The 17,758-nt window shown below is 40.7% G+C and overlaps 2 protein-coding genes across 2 annotated transcripts; one reads left to right on the top strand and one right to left on the bottom strand.

The window, feature by feature from the left end:
* Positions 1 to 832: 832 nt before the first annotated feature.
* On the bottom strand, positions 833 to 3,889 carry prokr1b (prokineticin receptor 1b). Its single transcript, XM_028424027.1, has 2 exons — positions 3,660 to 3,889; positions 833 to 1,538 (listed from the first exon to the last, which is right to left on the bottom strand). The coding sequence occupies exons 1-2, from the start codon at positions 3,887 to 3,889 to the stop codon at positions 833 to 835; spliced, it is 936 nt and encodes a 311-aa protein (XP_028279828.1).
* A 5,757-nt stretch (positions 3,890 to 9,646) lies between these two features.
* bfsp1 (beaded filament structural protein 1) lies at positions 9,647 to 16,928 on the top strand. The gene is made up of 8 exons (XM_028423759.1): positions 9,647 to 10,020; positions 10,496 to 10,556; positions 10,920 to 11,015; positions 12,353 to 12,445; positions 14,282 to 14,395; positions 15,137 to 15,357; positions 15,722 to 15,813; positions 15,973 to 16,928. The coding sequence occupies exons 1-8, from the start codon at positions 9,647 to 9,649 to the stop codon at positions 16,926 to 16,928; spliced, it is 2,007 nt and encodes a 668-aa protein (XP_028279560.1).
* The last annotated feature ends 830 nt before the right edge of the window (positions 16,929 to 17,758 follow it).

Below are 17,758 nucleotides of genomic sequence, written 5' to 3'. Positions count from 1 at the left end.
AACTATTACTTTAATTTAGAAACAGGCATGCAGAGAAATGTAAAATTCATGAGCTGTAACACATGTTTGACAATGAGATTTGAATAAGAAATAGCAGGATGTCGCTGTTGATTCTCAGACACCTCTTTTTTCCAGTTATTCAGCTTTTCTTTTCAACATTTCTCGGTATCATCAAGTGCGCATTTCTTATTTATCTGCAGGACGTCTATAAATACACACTCTAGATTATTTATAAGGACACAAAAAACAACACCAAACGTGTTTGTGTTCCTCTCATAATTGCAAGAACAGCACTTGTTGAATGCTGCTGTGTTCAGAGAAATTTATAAGAAAAGTTGTCAATATGCGAATGGACACATGCTCTCTGTGTGTGTGTCTATATGAGAAACTGTTGAAGTTCAATAAATCAGCCTTTGTTTTCCAGTGTCTCATTGTTTATTACAGTTAACACATAAATTAAATGACGATTAAAGCATGCACATTTTTTAGATACAAATATACATTCAAAAGACATGTGAATATGTCTTCTTGGGTCACCAGGCAGCACTCAAGGCATAAAAAACACATAAATGAAAGGTTCAAAGTTGTGAAAGTGAAGATCTTTATGAAAATATCTTTTTATTAGTATTAACCAAAGCAGGCACAAGATATACAAAGATAAGCATTACAGATGGATGAAGGGCAGCAGTAGCTATTAAGCATAAATCTACGTGACAGTTACAGATGCAATACTTTACAGAGCACAGTCTATCAACAGCACATCAATAACATTTAAAATAGAAGCAGCATTCAGTCAAAATCTGAGGGACTGTGTGGTTCAAAGGACTCGTCTTTACCTCAGGTGAATGCATTCAATCTCTTCTGTCACAGGCATGGAGCAGGTCCTCATATCCATCTCGTCCACTGTCTTATTGGGTTCATATGTTGACCTCCACCGCAGCAGCACAATCTTCTTTAGGTACTTAACAGTGTTATTCTTTACACTGACAAAACAGAAAGTATTGATCATGCTGTTGCTCATGGCAATGCACTCAATGATGTAGAAGGCCACTAGTGAGTTTTTCTGCCTGGAGATGAGTGTTGGATGGAAGTCCCGAAGGATGGTAAAGCCGTAGTATGGCGCCCAACAGAGGATATAAGCTGTCAAGATCCCGATCAGAACCATCACTGTCTTGCGGCGACATCGAAGCCTCTTCCTGATCTGCTCTGTCTGGAAACCAGGGACACTTTTAAACCAGAGCTCGCGGGATATACGGGCATAACACATCGCCATAACAATCACAGGCCCAACAAACTCCACAGCAAAAACAAACAGGAAATAGGAGCGGTAGTAGGCTTGCTGGTCTACTGGCCATATCTGGGCACAAAAGACTTTGTGAGTGGTTGGATTGGTGCCACCATGAGGATACATGGTCTCAGAAGCAAAGTACGCAGAAGGAATTGATATGAGAATGGGAACAATCCAGACTCCGGTTGTTAAACAATAGGCAGTTTGGTACTTCATCCGAGGCCTCAGAGGATGAACAATAGCCATGTACCTGGAACAACACAGACATGGTGATGTGTCACTAAGAATACATTTGTCACTCAAACATACATCCTTGGACACATTCAAATGCAGGCACAGTAAATAACACACAGTCCGCACACAGTAAACAGTTCCTCCTTGGCAATAGCCTAATGCTTGTGGAATTATTGACCAAACAATAATTTATAATGATTTGTCTGGCACACTTTAGACTCATTATGTTGCCTCATTGTTGTGTTTTATGCAGGAATTAAACAGCACTTCTCATAAAGCAATTTAAGCCTGAAACATCACTCTCTGTGGATTCTGTGCGCGCTCATCTGTAACCGCTTTCCTTTGGCACAATCCCCCTGTGGGCGTGTGTCATTTATGTGTTTGTTCTGTTATCACTACATGCAGCTGGTTTCTCTAGTATCAGTCTGTCCTTCTTCATCATTATCATATTAATCATCATCATATTGACCTGATGACTTAAGTATTCTTCACCGGCAACTCTCATCATATTGTATTTGCATTGCCACAGCCAGAAATGTGCGTCCACAAAGGTTGGAAGATAAGCTTCAACAGACAGAAGCTGTAGCCATTCCTTTCTGGATATACAGCCTTAACATATAGTTTAAATGCACAGCATGCTCCACGGCGATGTAGTGAGTCATCTGTAGTATGGAGCTGGTGGGGGTTTTCAATCAGATGACCTTAGTTCCAAAGTCAGCCTGCAGGTCTGCTAGCAAACTGAACTTTCTACACACAGAGGAGATCCTAATAGAGAACTTTCAAGCATGCCGAAAGGAAGAAAATCAATAACAATCAATAGCAGCAATTTCAGCCGCTCATGCTTTTATTAATGCTAATAAACGTAGCCTTCAAATATCCAGGATACAGATGCATTCAACGAGCCAGTCAGTGCAATTAGGTGGTGCCATGACAATTTATGGAGCAATGCTGCATTTACATTACATGTTAAAGAGGCACAAATATCATCTTTTCCTCCAAGTGATGAAGATGAGGAACTCGTATCTGGGCCACTCCTTAAATAAGCAAGGCTTTTACAATTTTTGTTCATTCATTTGTTGACATCTATAAAGCAGACTCGTGAACATGCAAGCTGGTGTTTAAGTTCCCATCACGTGGCAGTTAAGGGGTTCAGCTGTCAACAATCTGACCCCTAACATCACTAATGTTCTCGGCCTCAGTGTATTTATGATGGTTAGGCTTTGTTTATGTGTTCCTCTCTGCGGCCCTTTTTGGCAGATGTTTTTCTCTCTATATAGAGCATTAGGAAAAACCCAGGTGTCCCTGAAAAGATTAACACAGTTTGTGTTATGTTCCCTCTTAAGTCACCAAGGTGTGACAGGGAGCAACAACCACATTACCTGTACCCAGAATTTAAAGCAACTAAATGAAATCCACCCAGCATTCCGTTATTTACACCAGCACTTTTTTTTACAGTGAAAAGGGCTGTGGAGCTACTTTTCATTTCTTCAGTGAATGCACCTGCACCCTGGTAAAAGACCTCTTGATGCTTCAAGCACTCAAATCTAAAGGACTTATATGTACTGAGATGACTTTTTACATTATGTTGTCACTCAAGAAACTGCACTTTTTAAGCTTAACCAAAATCCTGTTTGGTCTCTAAACCTAACAGACAGGTTGTGAACAGTGGAACATCCTCACCTTTTAATTAATATGGTGCAGTGAGGATTTACACACCCAGTAGTTATGAAGAAACATTATCAATTATTCAGACTTAGCTCCTCACCACTGCTAATATTCAATTTCTTTAGCTCTGTTCCTTTATCAGCATGTCACATGTGCATGTGCCTGATACATTGCTGTTTAAGAACAGCTTTAATAGCTGCTTATTTTGCTTAGTTTTGAACACAGACAAGTTATTTATTTGTCCTTAAATCTTCTTGGATGTAATGGACTTTAATGTTGAGAGTGAATGAAACAGAATGAAAAACACATGATATCATGCTCCTCTGATATGATATATGTTTGAAGTCTATTTTACACAGTGCCAAATGAACTAAATAGATCATGTATTTGGCATGGATAGACGAGGATATACAGATGGCTCACCATGAGAGCATATCTACCTGCTGCATGCTTAGCAGAGTATCAAGGAATGAATATGAAGTTTCCCAACCCACAAACCAGCATGATGCAGACAAGGACCACGCCAATGACAATGGTGGCCACGAAGAAGGCCTGGCCCTGTGTTGTGTCTGGGATCTCATCAGGAGGGATGCCATAGTCCATGTCATAGCTGTCCACATAATGATCCAACTTGCCTTCTGGGAGACTCCCATTCATCTCCGTAGGAGCTGCTACCATGTGGCTGATGTTTGAGTCCCCCATGTCTCCACACACGCTCTTATTTTTGTTTAGGAAAACTGTGTATGAGTAGAACCTGATCCAATAAATTAGGTCAAAATATGTGATGCTTTTTGGTTCATGACTTCACCTTGAATTGTTTGTGTGAAGATGAAAATTTTGATCAGACTGAATCTTCTCTGGCAACAGAAGCACATCTTCACCTGGAACAGAAAGTTCCCATCTCAGCATTACTCATGCAGACTCACGATTCATAGCAGCAAGACACAATCAAAACAAATTACATGATCTCAGTGCGTCAGGTGTAATCAAAGTGGCAGGTGTGACATTTTATTCTCTGATGAGAATTATTTGCGGATGAGGTCAGTACATTGCAAAGACCTTTTTATTTTATAATTTATTAGGACCTTGTCACTTTACAGCAAGCCAGCCTCCCAGAGTGGGCTCAGTCTGTGAGGGTACATTTAATTTGCTGCACTTAGATTGGACACTTAAATTCACCCCCTGTCTGAATGCATATGAGGTAAGCAACACCATAATGGAAGACTAATTACAAAAGAACAAGGGCATATTTAAACAGATTAAAATTATTTGACCTGTAGTGAAGCAGCAACACAGTTAACCTGACTGCTGACCCAACACAGTGCACCAAACCACACAGAACTTTAAAATGTCATTTCCACTATGGTACCTGTGGGTAAATGATGTAAATGAGGGTGCCTGTAATCATAGCTTTAATGCAACTGATATATAAATAAATACAAACTTTAATTGACTATATGTTAAGCTACAAGTTGATATTATGTTAGATATTCACATAATTCTCCTCTATTGTAGGAACCGTCCATTTCTTGTTATTGTATGTTGTAAACAGTGATAAACAGCTGCAAATTAAACCTACATAATAATAATAATAATAATAATAATAATTTACCTGTTCCGTGTGAGCTGCGGTTCCGCTCTCCATCAGCCTCCGTGCGCACCGCTCTGCTGCCCCACTGCTCTGTGTCTCTGTGAAAGGAAAAGTTGCGCCTTTCTCTCTTCTGCCTCAAGTGATGAATGTGAAGAGGAGGAGGAGGAGGAGGACGAAGAGGCACGCAGTGAAGAAAACCACAAGTGTCGCGCGCGACTTGACTCGAGTGTGCGTGGGTGGTCTGAAAGTTTATACCTTGGAGGAACGTCTTCTAATGTGCGCAGTAGGGCTGAATTCACAATTGGGCTGATCTGTAGCTTACAGTAAGGTGGAAGCTATTTGTGCTCATCATTTTACATTTTATATATTTTTTCTACCTGCTTTAAAGCACCTACACACACACACGTTCACACACCTATGGTGGGACCGATTAAGTGCCCTGTCCAAGCACACATCATCATCCAGCCACAGTTCATAACCTCAGTGAGCCACAGCCAGATTTTTAGTTTTTTCTGCAATAGCCTTGCTGACATATCGTTTCTGTCCACTGGGGGGCAGTAAAGCTGATGACACAATATAATGTATAGAATTTTATAGGATTTTTTATCAAATGCATTTTTTTCATTCTGTGAGACATAATATGCTATGTGCATAATATGCTATGTGCAAAGAGTGAGGTAAGTATGCAGGCAGTGCAACATCAGAAAGAGCTAAAGTACTACACACATATTCAACAGTATAGGTCCATGGTGTGCAAGTTACATTTAACAGCTGCATAGCAGTGGTTTTATAGACACCTGAGGACCAAGGACATTTTGCTCAATTGAAACAGCTGCTGTGTGAATCAGAACAATGAGGACAGATATAGTGATCTTCAGGATCGTATGTTCGGTATTGATTGTTAATAACTAACTGGTAGCACAAACATTACACCATATAACCTTTTGACACCTCTCTCTTATTTTAGTCAACATGATATATATTGGCTTAGGACAGGAAACAGCATGCCACACAATCAGCCAATGTGTGAGCGATCTGCATGTTTTTCAAGAATTCATGTGACAACTGTTGAAAACAGAGTTTAGCTGTTGTAACTGTCTCCAAAAGACCAAACAGCAGGTTAGAACATCCACCCTGCCTTTCTGTGTAGATACATATATGTCAAATGCCATCCACTTCTGCACAAACTGGTAAATCTTCAAACTATAAATCTCTGTTCTATGTTCACAGCTGCCTTTTGGAGTGATTTGTTTGTCTCCCATTGGCACATTTGTGTTTTGCACCATGCTCAGAGGCTCTCTGTGGTGAGAGGAGGAAGAGTTCTACAGCATTAGTGATAATTAACATCTTAATGATGAATAATGAAACAAATCTACATTAATTTATGTATATATTGAACTCATCTGTCTATTTGGAGAAAGTCATGGATAAACATTGTATAACAAGCAACTCTGTTTCTTTTATTTTAGGAATGTGCCTTTAAATGTTTATTACCATTTGTTTAGCTTACCAAACAACATCCCTTGACAAGCGCTGCATTGAAGCACCTTAAGGACTAATTAGGAAGAAGAATTGAATCTTATGTCTTTCAGAGGATCTAAGTATAGACAGAACTCTGGAAAGCTTTCAGCACTGTGTCTGTGGTCAACCATGCCGAACGGAAGAAAAACACACACCGACAGCAGCACTGATGACTTTTTAGGATCAATTTCTGACTGTGATAGAAGGCTAACACCACTGTTTTTTTTACATTGCCTCTGACAATCACCTGCCAATAGCAGCTAGGTGGCCTTTTGTGTCTTCTCATATCTCCTCTTTATCTGCTCTCACATCTCCTCTGTGTCTGCCATCAGGCTGCCATCAGGCCGGCAGATAGAGTGCGTGCAATTCAAATAATAACAGATAATAACACAAAGTACATGAGAACCAGCAGACAACTCCTGCAGTTATCTCTAATGGACACATGAGTTAAAGAAAGTGGCTTTCTTTCTAGAATAACTATGTCTACCCCCTAGTTTTTCAGGAGATGAAAGAACTGTATATGTATGCACCTATTAGTTTTTATTGCCCTCTAAATATACATGCTCAGCCATGCTAGTGTCTGTCACTGTGACCCAGAAGGCCCGACCAGCAGGATAAACACTAGGCTTTCATTTCCAGCTATGGACGGCTCTCTAATCTCACCCAAGCCTGAGATTTACTGCACCTCGTAACCAGAGGATATAGATGGAGAGGAGAACGGTGTGCTGCCGTGATCTCTTCTCAGCCATGGAGAATATGCACAAGATCTTTAATCTATAGCCTCCGCATGAAGGCGGACAGTTTATTAGTGCCAGTATGAAACAGAATCCATACAAATCTATATTCAATCTGAACAGAAGCTGACTGGTTCAACAATATTGTTGCTTCTGTTGTTTCTTTGTCAGCAGGCACTCATTGATTGTGTGTGGCAACAGGTCTAGAAATTCAATTACCTGTGTAGGACACTGAAGTGTATTAAATGGGGGGTGTGTGAGTTGCTCTTGTAATCTAAATTTAAAGAGACAAGCAAGTCCGACTTCACTTTCTGGAACTGGCTGCATGTTAGAGGTGCCCTATAATGTCACTGCACTTCCGCCTGGCACTGCAGCTCAATACATGGAAACCAATTATAGACAAATGTGCCATTTAATGTTGTGAAAATGTCACAATGACAGTACATTTATAAAGTCTGGACATTGTGCACATACTTGGAAAGTCCCACCAGCAACAAAACACATCACAAACTCTGCTCTCTGGTTCGTTAATTTAAGTGGCATCCCTGGTTGTGTTGCTGTGTTGACTGCCAAACAACATTCTTTACAGTGCAAAACAAAAAAACTGTGAGTCCTCATACAAGTGCTTGAGGTATATTTATAGCTTGTACAAAAGATAGTTTCAATCTCTTTAGATTACGTCCCCTGTCATGACAACTGTACAGGAGGAAGGAGATTTTTTATGACCTACTCATTTTAATTTCCATGAATAATGAAGGGACCGACCATCAGCATCCTGCTTACACAGCCCCCTGCATACCTCAGGTCCTCTGGGGACCCAAACCTGCTCATGTGTGGGGACCACCACACAGAATTTTAAAATACTACAGGGGTCATCTCAAAAAGTTCATTATCTTTATTCGAAGTTTAGATTTAATTTCAGGGAAGCATATCTTTATTGAAGGAAGATCTGTCCCCTCATTCCTATTTCTAACTATATGTCTCACACTGGTTCATCATCAGTTTATTGTCAATACTCTGATCCAGTGATGTTCTTTCTTTGAGTCAACCAATCCGTCTGCCCAGCTCTTTACATAACCTGTTTTTTATCTTGACGTTCTTGTATATTTTTCATGCAACCCTCCTCCACCCCGACCACATTCATCTAACACTGCAGACTGTCTTATAATTTCCACCATCTGAACTCTGCTCCACCACCAGTCTTGTCTTTTGTCCAAGCTCAGACTCTTAATAAAAACAGCCTAAATACCATTGTTACTCAAAGCCTATTGGTTTTTTTTTTTAAATTCCAGAGGATCCATTTGTGCTTCACATACCCAAGAAGACTGCTTCAGTCCATCTTTAGGGGGCTTAGGTCCTAATGACAAGTACGGTGTGTAGGATCTGAACTTTTTTAAAGTAATTCTTGTAAAACTCAGACCACAGACAACAGTGCCTACTGCTTCAGTGAGACACGATTAGCTGTTAAACATGATTTGTTTTTGTTTATCTGCTTAATCTACCTACTGCAGCTAAACTGTCACATCCGCCCTTGAGCCATGTGCTTTGCCAAATATGCTGAAATGCTGATGTGACGACATTCAGCTTTTTTTTTTTACAGACAGCGTGCTAGACCCATATAAATATTTTGACTGACCTTGTAACACGGGCCTTGTAACAAAACAACTTTTATCAAAATTATATTATAAAAATATGCTGCACTGCCGTCTGTGTGTTATAATAAGGTTTGATCAGGCACAATTTAAGGGTTTTGTCTGAGAATTGAAGTTTTTATTATGGACACCTTATCATTAGAGTTGCCAGTCTGTCTTTAACAACAGTATGAAATAAGATAATATAACAAAGCGCGTGGTAATCATACTCCTATGAGCTGCTAGATAATAACAGGCTGGATGTTTCTGCTTCAGAGCCATCTTCCCCATCACAACACAAACATTACCACATATATTGCCTTTGAATGGGCTCTGCTCTATGATTGTTTTTATTTAAACAATCATCATGAGGAGAGATAAAGATTTTTTTTGAAAGTTTAGATGGATTCTTAGTTTAATTAAGCCTTGTTTGTTTGACTGAATAGACAGTCATCAAACATTCATTATGTTTTATTGACATGGATCCTTGCAGGGCCAGTCAGTTTAATATAAATCCACAAATAAGCTGCACGGTGAGAGTGGTGGGCACAGTTCTCCACAAACTCCACACAAAATGTCCCCACATCCAAACATCCAATCTGTTATATCAAACAGGGATCTACAAAGCAGCTGACTAAGAACCAAAATAATGGTGTGTGTGTGTGTGTGTGACCACCCAGTGCTTTCCCGGGACAGCCAATTGTTTGTTTTTGTGGTTCTGCTTTGTCATCAAGAGTATGGATAATCTCTGCCACAAAGGCAACAATAAACTCTAGAAGCTCCCAGGCTCAGAGTACATGCACCAACAGCCAGGGGGAGGTTTTGTGGGCTATTTCGCCTCCAACCAGTGCTGTGTAACATTTAGTCTAGCATGAGACAGCCAAGGGTGAGCACCCAAGTTTTCACACAATAAAGGTGCTAAAGGGGTCCGAGCACTCCGGGGATACCATCAGCCCACGGGAGAGAAGTGTGTGCCACCAACATGTACAAGAGCAGCTACCGGCGCGAGGTGCGCAAGGAAAAGTATGAGCGCTCAGATGTCTTTGACGAGGAGGATGACGACTTTGAGAGCTCCGCAGGTATCTCAGCCATCCAGGGCTGGGAGAGTCTTCAAGAACTCAACAGCCGTTTCGCCAGGTACATCAACAGAGCACGAGTCCTGGAGCAGCGTAACGCCGTGTTCCGCAAGCAGCTGGAGACACTGCAGCGGATGGAAGAGGCCAGCAGCCTGGAGGAAGCCTTCACAGAGCAGACCGAAGTCAACAGGCAGCGCATTCGAGAACTGTGCTCAGACCGAGCCAAGCTGGAGCGAGAGCTCAAGGAGGCTTGTCGCATGCTGGATGAGTTCACAAGCAAGTAAGAGAGTGGGATGTAGTGAGTCTTATGAGTGTGTCCAAGGTCAAGCTTAAAGAGACAGTCCACTGGACTGGACAGCTATCAGTCCTGACACCTTGATTGATCTGAGTTGGAGACACACACTAGTGAAACACTGTCATCAATCAGATGTTGCAGCATGCAGCACAAACAAAAGTCCACCAGCCTTTGATGTGGTGGTATGAAGCTTTGTGGTCATTCTTGATCAACAAAACCATGAGTAAAGGTCTAGTTGGAGCTTTCAGGAATCAGCAGCAGCAGCTGGAAGACTCCCCCTATTGATGATTTGAGAATATTGTCTAAATTCTGTTGATGACATGAGCTGGATTTGACCCATTGTGGTTTTTTGGCTCTATGCACAAATGTATACTGTCTCACAATTGCCATTACATGTACGTTTTGTAGTTTGTAGTCAACGCACTTTCTATGAACATACAACTGATGGTTTATTTTGCAGATATAAAAACGAATGTGATTATCAAGAACAGCTTCGAGGCTCGCTGGAGCAGTTAAACAAGGTACTGTACAGATGTATGAATGAAGTTTGTTATCCTAATACTACACTGTATAACTCTCAGGACCAGAAATCTGGATTAAGAGAATAGATGGATGGTACTTTTGAATGGAAGTAGACCTAAAGGGAATTCATTCAGAATAATCAGTCAAATGTAAAGAAAGGCTTCAGTGCTGAAACATAAAAGATCCAACGTAATGCATTTGCATTTAAACTACCACAAAGCAAACAGGTCATAGTAGGACAGATGATGATGAAAATGTCTGCATCATTGTGGGACTGCCTTATGTAACTTCAGTGTTTTTGACTATGGTTGAATACAAAAACACTTCACAGTGTGTTTTTCTTGGCTCCTCTCCTTTCATAGGAGGCTGACAGTGCTCTGCTGAAAAACCTAGAGTACCAGATCCAGTCTCAGTTCCTGCAGGATGACATCAATTCCACCAGAGATAGACACAAGAAGGTCAGTGGCTCTAATGGGAAAAGACACATAAACATGCCATAGAGATAATGGAGTGGATTATCTTAATGGACAGTTAAAAATAAGTGAGAAAATGAACATGTATAAATATAAACAATAAGAATACAGTTAAAATCACAAAAGGTTATTAATACAAACATTTAAAACATTTGTAGCTGCGAGTACGCGTTTCTTATCGACTACACTCCATTCTTGAGTGTTCTCTTTTGTTATTTAATATTTCCCAATGCAAGCTATTAAACAAATGACACTTCTCAGATCTGAGGGCAGCATCTCCTCAGTGTCCTCAATGTCAATGACATGGCCAAAATAATTGGTGCATTAAAAGATAATGAGATTCTTGCACATGTTGCTTATATAAAAATGTGTAAAGAAGGACTGTGGAGTAACATTGTGCAGCTGTATTGATGTCCTTACTGATGGCTCTTTAAATGAGCTTTTCCATCTCAAGATGGCAGCCACTTTGTTTTAGGGACAATACCTTTGATCTCAGGTGAATTTATTTTCTGTGGATTTATTGGCTAACTCAAATTTTGGTCTGGAAATCTAATCAAAATCTAATCCACATCACTGAATATTAGTTCAAAGAATTTTAAGATAAGAGTGTGTCTGTGTGTGTTACTGTGGGTCTGTGTGTGTCTGTGGCTTTTGAACACTGCTGACCATAGGACACTACTCTGTTATGGTGTTCCTGGGGCTCTAGCAACAATTTACCTTTGATGTGAGTGAGGAAAGGATTGCGGAGAAAATGTGACACAGTTGTGCACACATGTGCTGACATATGAGTGGAAAGCACAGGGAGAAAACAACAAAAAAACTGAAATGTTTCACCTCTGTGCAGTGGAAATGACTAGAAGGTCCAACACAATGGGTGCGAAAACGCTGAGGCGAAACAACACTAGAATGTTACATAATGAATCAGGCATACCGTCCATAGGCTTTCTCCCATTTTCTCTTTCTCTTTTTTTTGTTTCACCTAATGCTGCTTTTGATGGTGAATTAATCCACTACTGCTGTGTTGAGATAGCACTGTGAAAGGGCACTACTGTGTTTCTGTGGGAAAGAATAGGGACTCATCACATGTGAACATTGGTCTTGTAGTCCTGAACATTACAAGGTAAGTATCCCTCCAGAGAACATAGCTCCTCTTTATTAGAGCACACATGAAGCCAATACTTCTTTCTTCATGTCTCACAACCACCACTGGGAAATGCAAAGCAAATAAGATGGGGCACTTTAAGTGAGAAACATGGAACAGATTAGAGATGTAAATTTCATTGCTTTCCTTTACATGTTCCTTTACATCTGTTCCCACACAGAACCTTGCAGAGATCCAGACCTACGTAAACATTTTGCAGCAAATCAACCAGACACTTCCTCTTGTTCCCAATGTGTCAGTTGGCATCTCCGAGGTGAGATCACTAACGTTGTCATTGTGTGTGTGTGCATGCTGCTCTCCCCGGGGGGGGGGTTAGTAGATGGTGCTTGCATGTGTGTGTCAGCCCTGGCTGAGTGTCTGGGGTTGATGAGGTTACTGGCTTCCTTGTCCAATTGGTTTTCCTTTGTCTGTATTTTTTAATACGTGCATGAGTGCATGTGTGGAAAAGACAGACCGGCCAGCAGTATGAGAGTGTCAGGGCACATAATGAAGCAAATACTATGAAGAATGGCTGTGTATGCTAATATTTCAGCAACTGTGACACAGTGGCTGGTGTTTGTGTAGCACATTCATTTATATAAACATTTCAGAGGCGGTGATTCTCAACAAAACAAAAACATATGTCCATACAGGCCATAAATAATGCCTGAATGGTGTCATCAATATGGAGAACATGACCTTTATAATCAGACTGCAGACTGAAACAGAAAACAGAAAAAGGTAACCAAGGAGGGAGCATTGTTATCTTACCAGTCCCCAATGGCCTGTTTATATGTATATATAGAAAGATGGAAAACATCAAAAGAAAAAGCTGAATCAATAGGTCTATAGAGGCCATAAGTGGTGCTTGAATGGTGACATCAATATGGATATCATGGCATTTGTAATCAGACTGCAATCACCCAAGCTTCTACAATACATCTATATGTGTTAGACCGCACCGTCCAACCAAATCATTAAAATGCCAAACAAGGCTATTTTTCAGTAGCATTTTAAAGACCTGCAGTAGTCATGTTATTTCACTGTTCCTAAATGATTACCTTTAACTTACTCACATTAGAGTTAGCTAATGTGTCACATTATGTACTGCAGTACACTGTCTACACTTGCTTGTGTAGAGAAGATCGAAGCAACCATATTTACCAGTTTGACAGTTGGTTGGTGGCAACTAGTGATGGAAATAAGTGTCTATTGATAATTTTAATGACTTATAAATCTACCATCTTGGCAATACTCACTATATGCTGCTGTAGTTTTCAGCATAAATGCAGATATGCACAAAATAGTATGAAAATATGGGAAACATGGACCTGGCTGTATGCTAATGACTACCTGTCTGACTTCCCATTTAGCACAAAAAGCTAGCTAAAAGCTCAAATGCTCTTTTTAAAAAACATTTTAGGTGATGATTCTGGCCTGGCCATTATTCGGTATACATTATTCAATTAAAGTGAAATGCCACATCTAATCTCATTAGCTCTTTATTTAAGTCTATAAGCAAAATGTCATCCTGATTATGTTTCATTCCTACTTGTTAAAACTGTTCAGGACAGAGATCATACTTTATTGTTATATATATGCTAAAAGTTATATATTTTACACTTCTTATTTATCTACCCCAGATTCCTAATGTAGACCTTATGTTTATGTCATCAAATTCTGTTTGGTCCACTTCCTTCAATAACATCCATGTCAATTATGTTTAAATATTAAGGTCTAAATGTTCTCAGCTAAACTGAGAACATTTAAATTCTTGTCATATAGTCTGTCCAAATAATGTCAGCAACAAATATGCTCCTTCACCTTCATTAATTTAGTTTCTAGATAATAGAAAGAAACTGCATTCTAATCATGTAGACAGTAAATGAAGAGAACACATCACTGCTGCGAGCTATGCAGTTGTAACACTTTTATATTCGAACATCAATCAGTGAATCTTTTAATCCACTGAAACAGACATGACTGCTGGCTGTATGTGTGTGTCTCTGTGTGGATGTACGTGTGTGTGTCTGTGTGGATGTACGTGTGTATGCATGTGCTGTAACCTTCTCTGCATGTTGTCATAATGATTTGTGCTGAATGTGTGAAGGAGCAGGAGAAGCTGCTGGCCCAGAGGAAACTACCAGGACTGCATACTCAGCTGGAGGAATACAAGAGCGCCCTCTGTCAGCTGCAGGCCCAGAAACAACGCCTGCAGAATGAGGTGGGTCACCATGACAACAGGAGGTTTCACAATAATTACATCGAGTTCCCCCATCCCAATTTTTGCCACTGCTAAGCCAATATTTACACACAATTTTAGGTACCAAATGTGTAGGTGAGAGGAAAGACAGATGCCACTCAGACTACAGGGCTATATAATATATTCATTATAATAAATGTTATTTATTCTATATTATAGTAAATAATATTCTACATTTGTATTACATTTTTTAATTTACTTCTTTAATTTTTATTTTGTCAGGCCAAAAGTTTTTTTTGTTTTTTTTTTCAGTGAATTGTGTTTCTGGACTGTTTAATGTGTTAGAATTGTATTTTCTATCATTTATTTAATCAATTGTTCTATTCCACTGTAACAAAGAGCAAGTGAATTGCCTATGGTATATTCAGAACCTGTTCAGGAGAGGAGTATTTAGCCGTGGAAACCTCACTAACAGAACCAATGAATGGGCCTTCAGTTCAGGTCGATGATGCAGATCTTCCACTAGGTGTCAGCCATGACCATTTTATATGGGCTTTTCTTTACAGGACTCTGCTGTAGAGAATGATGCTAAATGCAATATTGAATCATATTTAGTTATTACACTCCTTTGCAATAGCCTACATTTTTTTGTAAGCAAACCCTCTCTGAAAACTATAGGCCTATAAGTTTTTTGCTTTCATTAGTAATACACACTAAAGTAATGTCCATTGACATGAATCCAAAACCTTTCTCTTCTCTCAGACTAATATGTTGGAGCAAGCCATCAAAAACACACAGGAGAGTTACGACGATGATATCCAGAGGAACAACGAAAAAATCGAATCTCTGCGCAAGGAGATCGAGGAAACTGAGAGGTCCCTGGACAAGTTCACCAGCGAGTGTCGCCACCTGGCCATGTACCAGATATCTCTTGAGAACGAGCTGGAGAGGTACAAGAGAATCATCGAGAACGAAGACAACAGGTAGTGTAGCCTCTACACAAACAAGTGTGTGTGTGTGCTTCACACACACATGGCTAATATTGACTCATAGGACTGTCTCTGTCTGCTTTGTGGACTTGCAGGTAGGTCTCCTTCAATGATGTGTAAATGTTGTCATAAGCCTGATGTAAAATGTGTAATCAGCCAGCAGATGGCACTGTATGACTAACATTTTTTAAGCACTCACTACCACAACGTTTCTTTTTATCATTTAAAAATAGGTGTACTAGGTTCCTAGTTTAACAAATGTCAACTGTCCATCTCCTTATCAGATTTCCCTTTATAAGGATCCAGTCTAGGACATGGCTGTTGCATGGGTGACATTTTCCTGCTTTCTTCTCTGCAGGCTGAATTCAGCAATAATTGGCTCTCCCATTACCCTGTTTACCACTAATTACCGCTACACTCACCCGTCCACTGCATCAAGCAGAGGGAGAGGTAAGAGCACATCACCGCTGATCTGCATTGAAAATCACTGCTGCACAATCAGCTGCTATTAGAGTTTTCTCTAAGGCTGAATCAATTGAAGCAATGCAGGTGTATTTACAATTTTGAAAGACTTTAAGGTAGTTGATGTATGTCCACATTTGTCCCCAGATATCACCCAGGCTATGCAAGATATCACCAGCATCAAGCCCAGACAGAAGATACTGGCCAAGAAGGTGCTGAAGAAGAAGGAGCTGACCCCGAAAGATGTGATGGACAGCGGCCAGGAGGACAGAAATGGCGGCGATGAAGAGAATAAGGGGATCCCATGTGAGGAAGAGAGGGTGAAGAGAACAGAGCAGGAACCAGTTCTCACTGGAGTGTCTCCACAGGATGTTCCAGATGGAGCACAGATTAGTAAAGCATTTGACACTCTTTGTAACATCGTCAGAGACAGGATGAGGAAGTACAAGAAGCCCGAACCCATTGCTGATTTTTACACCAAGGGTCGTTATGTCCTTGTCACCGGTGATGGCAGCTACCTGGATCCCTGCTTCTACACCTCCACACCATCGGCCGGCCACATCTTTGTTACTATCAGAGATGGAATGATGCCTCCCTATGAGCCTTACGGGCGCAGCACACCTTCCCCTCCACCTCCTCAGCCCATAGTAGAGCCCAGGCCTTTGAGTCCCACACTGCCTGCTAATGGAGGGGATGATAAAAAGGGTGACCGAGCTAAGAACAACAATGGTAAAGGAAAACACAATAATGGACAGCCCCACCCTCACTCAAGGGATCCAGACCCAGTACCTCCAGCCACCGACCCAAGTTCTAACCCCAGCGATCCCACCCCCGCTGCCAACCATTCCAAGAAAAGCAGGGGTGACAATGGTGGGCCCACTCCAAAGCCTGCACCTCGCGGTGCCAGCAGCAGCTCCAGTTCCAGCTCCAGCAGCACCAGCACCAGCACCAGCAGCTTCACCCCAGACACCATGAGCTATGAGAAAGTGGAGGTGGTGGAGTCTATGGAAAAGTTCTCCAACAGTCGCAAGGTGAAAGGTTATGAGGAGACTTCCATGGTGGTGGAGACCATGATCGAGAAGTCCAGCAAGAAGAAACACTGAGAGTCATCTCCTGATGTGTTCAGTAAGTCAGCCCCACCGCGGTCCTACATGGTCCAGGTCCTCTAACAAGAGGTGAATGCAGATGTTGGCTTAAAACAACATTGTTCCTCAGACTGCTGTATGAACACTAATGTTTCTGTCTCTTAGGGAGACCAACCATGCTCAAAGACCAGCCACACATTCCTGCTCTGATATTCATTGCTCTTCCATTCACTTGCGGTCTCTGGTCTTGCGTCCAGAATACGTTATGCTGGTTTCATAAGTACGGCTGTTTGTTGTTCGACCTACACCCATACTCATGCTACGAGTCCTTTACTGTCTGAAAACTTGGGACGGAAAAAAAGGAAGCCCAAAGCCACCAATAAAAAGAAGAAAAATAAAAAAAACTTAGAAGTTGTGCCACCCTTTTGAACTGCGACTTTCCCCTTTGAGCTCATTTGTTCAATTGGATGCCTCTGCCTGCCCCCAGCACAATTTTGCTGTGTATTAATTTGCTTTGATATATTGAATAATAAAAAAGATTCAAACATCAAATGATTCCTTGTTCTGCTTGCTTTCAGACACTGCATACGAAGCACCTGTATTTATGAACGCACTTGCACATGTATTTGATCAAAACGTTGTTTAAAATGTTTTTTAACACACATCTCTTACAAGAATTCTATTTAAAGAAATATATTAGAATTACTTAATACTTTAGGATTTATATTCATCTTTGGCACAAATTAACCTGACGCACAAGCTAGTAAACGTATATCTCCTCCTTTTTAGGGGATATCTTTATAGGAGGTATTGTTAGACAAATTGCATTTTTTCTTCATATTTCGTAA

The sequence above is a fragment of the Parambassis ranga genome, chromosome 15, assembly GCF_900634625.1.
Source record: "Parambassis ranga chromosome 15, fParRan2.1, whole genome shotgun sequence".
Classification (NCBI taxonomy): domain Eukaryota; kingdom Metazoa; phylum Chordata; class Actinopteri; family Ambassidae; genus Parambassis; species Parambassis ranga.
Note: the sequence above shows the minus strand (reverse complement) of the source record. Positions and strands in the feature narration are given on the sequence as shown.